At 34.1% G+C, this 11,340-nt stretch overlaps 1 protein-coding gene across 5 annotated transcripts in view; it reads left to right on the top strand.

Annotated features, from left to right (window-relative positions):
- Positions 1-2,408: 2,408 nt before the first annotated feature.
- Positions 2,409-11,340, top strand: part of LOC108746965 (transcription factor SPT20 homolog) — a 10,415-nt gene continuing 1,483 nt past the window's right edge. The window contains exons 1-17 of one of the 5 annotated variants that reach the window (XM_018484127.1): positions 2,409-2,665; positions 4,640-4,750; positions 4,905-5,099; positions 5,224-5,342; positions 5,796-6,042; positions 6,188-6,400; positions 6,980-7,173; positions 7,296-7,496; positions 8,156-8,315; positions 8,412-8,492; positions 8,636-8,986; positions 9,095-9,254; positions 9,363-9,568; positions 9,819-9,969; positions 10,283-10,476; positions 10,554-10,694; positions 11,136-11,238. In XM_018484127.1, coding sequence (XP_018339629.1) covers positions 4,703-4,750; positions 4,905-5,099; positions 5,224-5,342; positions 5,796-6,042; positions 6,188-6,400; positions 6,980-7,173; positions 7,296-7,496; positions 8,156-8,315; positions 8,412-8,492; positions 8,636-8,986; positions 9,095-9,254; positions 9,363-9,568; positions 9,819-9,969; positions 10,283-10,476; positions 10,554-10,694; positions 11,136-11,238 — 2,764 coding nt within the window. In that variant the 5' untranslated portion in view covers positions 2,409-2,665; positions 4,640-4,702. Of the gene's footprint in view, positions 2,869-3,229; positions 3,277-4,639; positions 4,751-4,904; positions 5,100-5,223; positions 5,343-5,679; positions 5,716-5,795; positions 6,043-6,187; positions 6,401-6,979; positions 7,174-7,295; positions 7,497-8,155; positions 8,316-8,411; positions 8,493-8,635; positions 8,987-9,094; positions 9,255-9,362; positions 9,569-9,818; positions 9,970-10,282; positions 10,477-10,553; positions 10,695-11,135; positions 11,239-11,340 lie in introns of those variants that run through there. The other 4 variants (XM_018484129.1, XM_018484126.1, XM_018484128.1 and 1 more) reach the window with 4 other exon arrangements.

The raw sequence follows: 11,340 nt of genomic DNA, 5'->3' as shown, positions 1-11,340 counted from the left end.
CACACACACACACACACACACACACACACACACACACACACACACACACACACACACACACACAAAATACGTATACATCTACGTAGGCTGTAGACACGTATATACGTACGTACATTCCGCATGCCTGCCGCACGTGAATACTAACCGTGTCGAGATGATCTATACAACTGTCGCTTAAAGTTACGTATACATGAATACCGACACGGAAATGTTAGATGATGGGCTAATCAAGGTGATTTCATGTTCCCTTTAATGACTCATTTCTAGAATATTTCCTGAAAAGTTTCAATCAATGGGGGGTTTCGTTAAGAGTGCGGAAGTTCTCTCTAAGAATCGTCATGAATTTTCGCAAGGGAGAAATTAAGAGAGAAAAGAATATCCCAATGATTGGCTTACTTTCGACGCTTCCAAGTCGATGAATATACTGTTTGAATATAAATACCTGCGTTCGAAAAATGGTAATGATAGTAATCTGACTTTCTTGATGGAATTGTCGAAATAAGGAATTGTTCTGAAACTTCTTTATAACCATTTATGCATCTTCACATCGCGCTAATTGTGATTGTCTAGAGGGAGAAAGAGAAATTTATTTATACAACAATCTGAATATACATTTTCTGCAATTCTTCGGGGACACCCGGGACAGCCGGGACTCCCGGGACAGCCGGGACAGCCGGGACAGCCGAGACAGCCGGGACAGCCGAGACTTCCGGGACAGCCGGGACTCCCGGGACTCCCGGGACAACCGGGACAGCCGAGACTCCCGGGACTCCCGGGACAGCCGGGACTCGCGGGACAGCCGGGACAGCCGGGACAGCCGGGACAGCCGGGACAGCCGGGACCTTCAACCTGGTATAAATAGGTTTGTTCGCGTCGCATGCTCTGACATGCTCTAAAATGCTCCTAGTATAGCATTTACTTACTCTAATGCTCTCGTTGAAGTGAGTAGAAACTACATATAACAGGAGCACATTGGAGCATGTTGGAACATGCGACGCAAACAAACTTTATATATATGAATTTTTTATCAACTTTTTAGTATTACATTTTCTTATTTTTACCAATATGAGAAAAGACAGTATTAAAAAATTCTTAAAAAATTCTTAGAGCTCTATGAGAAAAAATCAACAATTTTTGTCTCTTGCAATTTTTCTGTAAAGTTGCTATTTGAGTAAAAAATTATTGAAGACCAATTTTTGACAATTTTTAGTAATTAATATCTTGTTAATTATTGCGGAAATTGCAGAATGATAGAGAACTTTTTGACTCAGTTTAGTCCGCTCTCCCTGCCCATAAAATATTTGGCGATTATTTTGGGACACCCTGTATATTCTATGCGGCAATTGTAAGAATTAAATCAGAGTTTCTTATCATTCGTAACTTTTATAAATATATATATGGAGCAATTTGTGTCCACACACACATATGTATATTATAAGATTAATAAAATTTAATTCAATAAAATTTTGCTGTTATTCGAATTAATGGGATAAGATAGAATTGTTGAATTCCTTTCATTGATACACATATACATATAATTAAGTATCTAAAAATTTAATAAATTATACATACAATATCATTTCATTCTGATCCGGTTTAAACCCTCGGTGGAAACTAGGCCACTATCTCCAGATATCACAGAATGTCATAATCAAGTCATAATAGTGTCTGCGCGTACTTCATCGCGCTATCAGTGTCTCCAGATATCACAGAACGTCATTATGATATAATTTGATATCTAAAAATTAACTTATAAGTGATGAATGATGATGTTCTCATTTTTTTCTCTTTTCTGTGTTCTACTTGAGATAAGACTGAGATGATGATGATGATTATAATAATGTCCAACACTATTTTACAAGACGACTGTGAATAGTCTTGCAAAATAATACAGTAATAACTTTCGACATATTTTTGCTTGCTAAATACAAATCCAGAAATACAAATCCGTTGTCCAGATTTGATCATAAGATACATATAATGTTCCAATTAAAAAAAAAAGAGGCCAAGAAACACGATTTTAAAGATTTTTATGACATTATATAGAATTTGCAGGAAATTTTATAAGAAATCAATTCAATCCTAGTCGATTATTCTCTATTATATTTGATTGTGGTTGGCCGCACGCAGCTTACAATTTAAAGTTTCCTACCTATTATATATGTTTCGGGAATGATTACATTCCGTATTCACTGCGAAAATTTACGTACTGAAAATTTATTCACACGAATACACTATAGCTTTTCACTACAGATTTTCAATAGTGAACAATGAAACGGAATCAATATCAATATTAATCAATAAAAATATATCCAAATATAATCTTGTAATGTATAATTTTGAACATTTTGAATTTTTCACTCGACCATAACGAAGCACGGATACCTAGACATGACACCGGAACTCGATTTATTCACATCTCAATGCGGGGGCGGCTTGCTGGATGAATCACGAAACGCGGCTTCGCCGTCCAATCGGTCCAATGCGGTGTGGAACATCTGTGAAGTTTTCTCACAGTTTATGGACGTGCATGCGGTGTTTGTGTAGCAGGTTACGCTGCGCTCTCCGCGAAATGACGTTTGTTGCTAAATATTGGCCGCACCGGAGCAAACAGTAAACCACCGTGATATCCACTGCCGTGGTCTCTCCCTACGTCGAAGACCAGGTACGAGTGTCGGAGTCATCTGCGACGGTCCGTCCGTCCGTCCGTACGCACGTCGCACACCGTAGGCACCGTCGTGCGCCGGACTGAACCCTCGCGACTGCGACAGGAACGAGCGAGCGCGGCGGTGAGGTTAGGACGTGTGAAAGTCGAGCCGAAGGAGTCGACGTGCGCGCAGCCGATGCTGACTCCCCGACTCAGCGAAGGTAATTCGCGGACGGCCGTCGCGTCCAGTCCGGTTAGCGCGGCGCGTTGCGACGCCGCGCGGCGCCGTATCGCACGCGCGTGTCCGGACGTCGCGTCGCGACACCGTCGCCGCCACTGCACGCTACCGCGAGCTATCTGACCTAACCTCTTCTCGCCTAATCGTTCGCTCTCCTCGCGCTGTCGCTCGTTTTTGCACGTCTGCATGCGTCACTTCGCCCTGTCGGATTCACCCCCGTCGTCCTGTTCCTCGTACTCTACCAATTTGTCCCCACGCGGGCCGACCGCGACGACGGTCTCTCTGCTTGTTTACCACTACTTTCCCCTCCCCAACGATAGATCGTCCCTCGCGTCATTCGTCAGTCGTGGATGAGACAAACGTCAATTGGCCTCGTCGAGCACGAAATATCGTGAGTCTGACGAAAAACGCGTATTAGTTGTAATCATTAATGATCCTCGTAATGGTCGTAATGGCGATTTAATTGTGTGTTCGATGATAAATGATTCTCGTAAATAAACGTGCGACTTGATTAGCAGTAGTTTATATTGGTTGCTTGTTTCTTGGAGGGATGATAAACTAGTTTTTGTTGTGACTCCTGGATACTTTTATGCTGGCTGCAGATAAATTTACGGATGTAACATTTGATATATGTATTTTATAGGTTGTTAGATATAATGCATCGAAATGATGAGTTTGTAAACATGTGCGTCTATTTGACAGTTTTTGAACAAGGGAGTAACATTTAGTTCTGTTTCTTTTTTTTCTGTTTCATTATTATTTAACATTTATATTTTAAGCAATATGGATAATTTATTTATTTAACTTTGTTTGATTATGAATAGAAATTTATGTGACACACATCCGTACATGTGATCAGAAATTTGGAGCTTGTATGCAAAAAGCCTAATTTATGTATAAATACACATTTAGGTATTATCAAGTGTCTTATAAATTTGTAATTACAAATGTTGAGATATCGCAAGTAAAAAATGCATATGTTTGAGAAATAAAATATTAATTTTAATTAAATAAACGTATAACATTTATTTAACATGTGTAAAGCAAGAATACATATGGATGTATTTAAGATACATTCTTAATTAAAGATACATTTTTTATTTTGTTCGTTCTATTTGTAATTCTATTTGTCGTATTTTCTTTTTTTCTTTCGATTTGCAATCTCTGATATATGTACTTTGTATTTAATATATGTATCTTTCTAAAAAAAATTCAGAAAGGTGCAAAGCAAATTATTTTATATCTGGAATACATTTATATCAAGATAACACATACTTTTTGAGATTTTTGTTAATTAATAATATAATTATAATTAACTTATTTAAATGCCATATTTTTTATATAAAGAATTTTATTTTACGCACAGATCTATATACTGGAGATCGATACTAGAATCATGAAATCACAGAAGTCACGATAATATCTTGAGTCAATATGTTAAATCTATTTAATAACTTAATATTCAGAAAGTGTTTATTAAAAATATGAATAAATTGTTTATTATCAAGATTATTTTATTTCAAAATCAAATTCCTAAAAAGGAGTTCTTATAACATTAAATGATTGTATTACTTATGTATAGCGTATTTTAATTATAATATTTATCATAAGAATCAATAATTATCTTACACATATATTTGGAATACAGATTTAATATATTTTATTATATTTTAATATTATACTATGTCACTTTCAACATCAGTTATATTATATTTATATGAATGAATAATATATCTGACGGATATCTCTTTCAGAATATGAACAATTATTACCGCATCAGATATGACATTAAGTGGCATCAGTAATCAGAAGTTACAATGATTGGTACAGCCTGTACTTTAGAAGATGCGTGTCGGCAGGCTCAGGTGCGTGACACAATTTTCAACTGGAATTCTTTAATGCCTCAAAACTTTTAATTATAATTTATTTATTATTAAAAGAACGATTTTTTAAGACACCCTATATATGTCGATAAAATTGTCATTTTATTATTATATATTCATTCTTTTGTTTATGCAGGATATGATTAATCTAGCATCCAGATGTTGGAAGAATACCCAAGGTCAGACTTCATTGACCTTAACATCGGATAAATCATTATCCTCTCAGAAAAAAGAACAGAGTTACTCCAGGCATAGTATCCAATCCAAACTTACCAGACTTTATTTTGAAGAACTTTCTAAAGTTCCTCATGCAACCCCAGATTCAGTTTTGGTATGTTCACTTTCAAAACATTTGTTACTAAATTTTTGCTTGTTTTTTTTATAAAAATACTGCAATGCGACAGTATATTATATTTTTTTACATGCAACATGCTACTTTATTTTGAATCTTACAGAACAATCTTGAGAATGAGTGTGATCTTTTGGGGCGGTTAGTGCAAAGGGAAGGTTTAAATACATTAATCGTTAATCTTTATGCTGGTAATAAAGGATACTCATTAGCTGTAAGAAATAGGTATGCATTTGTTTTATCATGCTAATTATCTTTCTGGAACATTTGAAATGCTGGTTAACAAGTAGTATTTAACTTTTTAATGATAATTGACTTTAATAATTCTATTAATTAGATTTAAGTTAGATTGTAAAGAAAAATTTTTCAATACTTTGCGCGAAAATGAATATGATTATTAATTTAAACATTATTACTTTTAACTTTTTTGGTTGTTTACTTCTAGTGTCAAATTTTTGTGTTTGTCTCTTTCTCTATACCATAAAAATTATTATAATACTATATATTGCTAAAATTAAAAAATTTTAAACACTAATTCTTGTCGGATTTAAAGCGATTTGAGATATGCCAGAGAACTAAAATGCACTTTTTTATATATGTAATTTATCAAAATAATCGTTTGTTTTTTTTTTTAGAATTAAATTTTAATATTAATACAGAGATCTTATTTCTCGATAGTGATAAGGGGAATCAGTACGATAAAAATTCATTAGCTGAGACTCAACTCATGGGTTATGAACAGGGTGAGCTACTTTCGTGCATAGATAATGGCCAATTGCCAGCTATGCTAGCCGAACAACTGGAATCTAGTTATTCACATTTATTTTACGACGGCTGCATAATTGCTGAAGTTCGAGATTATCGAAGATCATTTCCTCACAACAGAGCTGACGTTCATCATGTACTTCTTAAACCTACTACACAGGTAAAATCTTGTCATTAAATGTATCCATTAAAGACAATATAATAATATAAATAATAAGACAGTATTAATGATTAAAGTCTATTCAATTATATTAAATATGATTTCGATAGGATTTAAATTGAATCATGAGAATCATTATTTATAGAGTGTACTTTCGGACGTATCGACACTTACGAGTGACGGAGATTGGAGCCACGAAGAGCGGTTAATGTTAGAATCACATCTAGTGGCAGCTACTCAAGGTCCTCTATGTCTGGATCCGAATCCTGTTCCCACTTTAGCTAGTACAAGAATTAAGCAGTCTAAATCATTGCTTACCGATCATCAACTCATGCGACAAGCTAAAAAATTCTCTCAGGTGAGATTTTAATTTGAAACTTATAATCTGTTATTTGTTATAGAATTGAAGATCTATAGTGTGTATATATATATATATAATATATGTATATAAAATATTTATTAGATTAGGCCTGTGTCCAATTTGAATTTCGGAGCTAAAACGCAAAGCCATTGACACAAAAAAATTTAATGTAAGATTTCGAGGACTGCAAAGTGTTGATATGCATCTGAGTGACGTTTATCAACACTTTATAATCCCCGAAATCTTACCCACATTGAATTTTTTTGCATTGATGACTGCGTTTTGGCTCCGGAGCTCAAATTGGACAGGCTTGTATTAGATAGTGAATATCAAATGATAATATTTAAATGCTTCATAAAAAATTCTATTTTTATATATATATACAAAAGTATACGAAAAATTTAATCTTATATACAGAATTTAATTCTATATAAAAGTATATTTCTATATAAAGGATATTTCTATATATTTCTAAATTACAATAATTTTATTTAATTAATATCCATACATTGCTTATGCGGATTTGATTTGTACATAGCAGTAAATATCACGGAAACATTATCTGCTTGATATCAGGTCACAGTAAATCGTAAAAGAAAATTAGAACAGTTGGCTCAACCAGAAGGACAAACAATACATGACTTAATATTGAAATTCCGAAAGTCCGAAAATACGAAAAGAAGAGTATTAGCAACCAATACTGCCTGTCCACCGCCTTCTCTTACAAACCCTCCTCTGCTTCCACCATCTACAGCAATCGAAGCTTTAAGGTACTTGGCACGGTTTTTATTTATATTTTTATTTGTATTATTTGTAATTACTTACATATTATTCTTTTATAACTTTTACTGTAAGATGTCCGCAAAATTAATTAACAATGGGATTCGATTAGATTCGCGAAAGTATACGAACGGCCACGAGAATCAAAAGACTGTTCGCCACAAGTTGTAGAAGAATATATATTAGAACCTGCGGAAAGTCAGGATTATATAAAGCTCTCGATCCTGCAAAGACCCGCTACTTCCGAGTACCTGGGAGAACTTTATATGGACAAGAATCATCAGGATGGAGAGAGGAATGGTTCTTCTTGCCGGTACGGACAATAATAATAGTTCATTCATCTGTACTAATAATACAACATATTATTGTTATAGGCTAATAAATCATGTATTTTTGTGCAAAGCATGATTATTTACATAATAAATTTATTTAGCATAATAAATTTCTAATATTGGCAATAAATAAGAATCTTATTTTAGACCGTACATGTGAGAACACAATCGATAAACTAGAAGCTCATACCGATCGGGGCCCATACTGGATCTTTAATGCTTTTTAAATAAATTCTATTGAATTTGTATACTAAATTATAGTTATTTGAACTACTCGCCGAAATTATTTTTCAAACTTATAAACACAATTAAACTACTATAGTAATATCACAAATTAAATTGATAAGCATTAATAATTTGATGCTCAATCTGGTATTCTATTAAAAAGATGTTAATGTACTAAAAAAACTGTAAATAAATTTATTGCGAAAAATACTTTTTTTACACTTTTTACACTTAAAATGGGATAGATATATTTTTGACATTGAAAAGAGAGAAAGCGAAGATGCTGAGTGTAAAAAGTGTAAGCAAATCGAACAGACCTATTACCTTGACCAGAAATCGAAACGGATCTTTTGTATTCCGTACGAGCGTCAGCCTTTAGATTACCGAGGCTTCTAACATTGAATTTATTTTTTAGATTTCCATTGGGTACCAGAGCTGTAGTTAATCATTACTATCAGCAATTTAAAGAAATATTTACCGAAGAAGGTAGGAAAAATGTGAGAATAAAACATATTGTACCAGGACAGGCTCCTCGTATTGCATGTACACCAGGCATGCAACGAGCCCATCAACAGGTACATTAATCTCATCTTTTTTTCATTTAGTGTCAACTATTTTATTCTTTATTTTTCGACTATTTTTACTGAATTAATTTTTTATTATTATTTTAGGCGCAACAAGTAAAAGCGGCGCAATTAGCTCAACAGTTGCAGCAGGTTCAGTCTCAACACTCTCAACATGTAGCACAACAGGTTTGTAAGCTCAGTTTATTTTTTATTTTTTTACATGTAAATGAACTATCAACAAGAGAATACTTAGTTTTCTTGAAAAAATACAAAATATATATAAATATGTATACATTACAATCTCATAATAGCCATGCACACATTTTCAGCAAATCCGCGCGTCATTTCAGATTCTATCACGGGCTCAAGGGCAACTAACTAATTTGGCCAGTCAAGTAGCCTCGATGAAGGCTATGACAGAAGCTTCTACCTCTGCACAAAATAATCTTGCGTGCGTGGACTCGGCAAATATGCCGCAAGTTATTCCACAGAATGACGTTACCGCATTGAGTTCAGCGCAATCTTTAGCCAATGGTGGCGCTAACGCGTCGACCTCCGTGCAAATTGATAATTCTGCGATGACAGTAGCAGATAACACTTGTAATGGTTCTGGTATTCTGGTCTTTCAGAAGTCGGCTGGTGCTATTAATAACGCGGCACCCACCAATGTTCCCGTTTTGGTAAACTTCCATATTTATTTCATAATAGACATTAAATTATACGACAATCTAATCGCGTTAAGTTTAAGATTTGTTTATTTAATCCTGTATTTAATCCTGTATTTGCAGCAAGCGCAATTACAGGCGGGAACACAGAACTGCATAGGTGAAACTGCCAATCAGAGTCAAAGTGAGCCACCGTTCAAGAAACATTCGAATAATCCAGCAATAAACGCTCTTGTTACTTCCCTCATGAACTCCGCACAACAATTCCAACAACTAGCTGCAGGTTTGCTACTACTCCACAATATATATCTTTGCATCCTTTAAAATTATATAATTCTGTTATATACTTGTAGATTCGTAATATTGACATTGTATGTTATGTGTTTTGTAGCCAATGCTGCGGCTGCAGCTATGAATAACAATACACAAGCTACAAACAAGTCCAACAATGCCGCGATCCTTAGTTTATTAAATAGTACTCCTGCGAATATAGCTCAACGTAAGGTTCAATCCCAAAGGATCTCTCTTAATGCTTCCATACCACCTAGAGTTATCAGTCATGGCAATGTGATCAACGTGCCCAATACCACTGGTCAAGTATGTTTCGTTAATTTGTTAATAACTGGTATTTATATATTTACAGATTTTATACTTATATATTTAATATATTTTAATTAACATGTATTTATATGTGTTTCAACATAAAATGAAACATAATTTTTATCAAATTTCTTTAATTGACACATTTAATATTTATAATATAACTGATAGTTAATTATTTCACATAATGACTATTTTGATATAAAATATATAATATTACGTATCCAACTTTTGTTTATTATATTAGGTACGCGTGAGTTTAAGCTCCTCTGCTTTAACGGGACAGTTAAGTTGCAAGCAACAACCAGTGAAAGCAACTGCTGTAAGACTCGCGCGAGTCCAGGATCCTACATCTACTCTTGGATTATCAATGCCGGGACTTTCGGCTTTGCTTGCTGGTACAGTATATCTATAAATTAATGCTGTTTAACAGCAAAAATGTAGAATACAGTTTTTATATTTTAATTTATTACGAATTAAAAATCCTTTAATTAAATTATACTGAAATTTGAATACTAAATTCATAACTCCACCATCTTTGGATAAACTTTTATACATATAATTTAATATTTCAAGCATTTGAAATGAATATTTATCAAATATAATTTAAATAGTCTTGTTTTTCTTTTTTATTTAATAGTAATTCTAGATCAATTTCTTTTTCTATTTTTTTTGTGAGAGAGAGAAATATAATTTTCTTTATATGAACAGGCACACCGTCGGCTGACAATCCGATACCCGGAATGAATTCAACTTCATCGCTGCTCGAACGACTCACCGCTTCTTCCAGTCAGAGTAGCCAACCCGCGAGTCCGATGACCAATCCGTCTCCAACTAACGTGAATCTACAAGGCGTGAACCTCACTAGTCTACCGAATTCCATCAACGGTCTACAAAACGTTCAGGTTATTTAAAATAGCAGTTTATTTTTTTCATAGAAGTCAATACAGATTGAAATGAATTAACGTATTGTCCATTTCAGGTATCGTTTCCAGGCTTATCGCAACCTATTACGATGTCGTTGAACGTGTCTCCAAGTACTGGTGGAACCGTCACACCTACTGGAGTCATTGTTTCTCTTCCTATATCGTCTGCCACAAATACTTGTACGACAGTATCAAGTGTTAGTATCCTGTTTATACAAGTAATCTTTTGGTGCAAAGTAGTTTAAAGTACAATTCCCTCCATGGATTAATAATAAATAAAACATTTTTTTATGTATGTTTATATAAATTCTCATATATGAAAATATTATTTACATTGAAAGAGTTAATGTCAGTGTGTAAAATAGCAATCTTCCCTCGTAGAGAAAAAATAAAAGCATTTTTAAAATATAATCTGAGTGCAAGCTATCGATTGAGCATGCATAGAACTTGATCATCCAACCATTATTAAGATCCGATAATCTCCTCTGCAACTTCGCGTAAAAGAATACGGCCGGTCTCACACTATATGATGTTGCTGCGTTTGTCTTAGCGCCGAGACATTGTCTCCAGATATATGATAACAAATAAATAAGTTTATAAGTAATTTGTATCATCTAAACATTACACTATTTTTACAGATGGTAGCCGCAACTGTTGTTACAACAGCTATCGCTGGGAGTACGCCAACGGTAGTGATCGCTAATCCTGCCAATGTCAATGCGCATTTGTCTTTACCAATCGGTAATATATAATTATATCTCATCATGAATATCACTGATTGAATTGTATTTCTAAATTTTTCTTTCTTAAATGTTTTATGCTAAATATTTACATAAAAAAAAG

The sequence above is a fragment of the Trachymyrmex septentrionalis genome, unplaced genomic scaffold (genome assembly GCF_001594115.1).
Source record: "Trachymyrmex septentrionalis isolate Tsep2-gDNA-1 unplaced genomic scaffold, Tsep1.0 scaffold19, whole genome shotgun sequence".
Taxonomy (NCBI): Eukaryota; Metazoa; Arthropoda; class Insecta; order Hymenoptera; family Formicidae; genus Trachymyrmex; species Trachymyrmex septentrionalis.
Note: the sequence above shows the minus strand (reverse complement) of the source record. Positions and strands in the feature narration are given on the sequence as shown.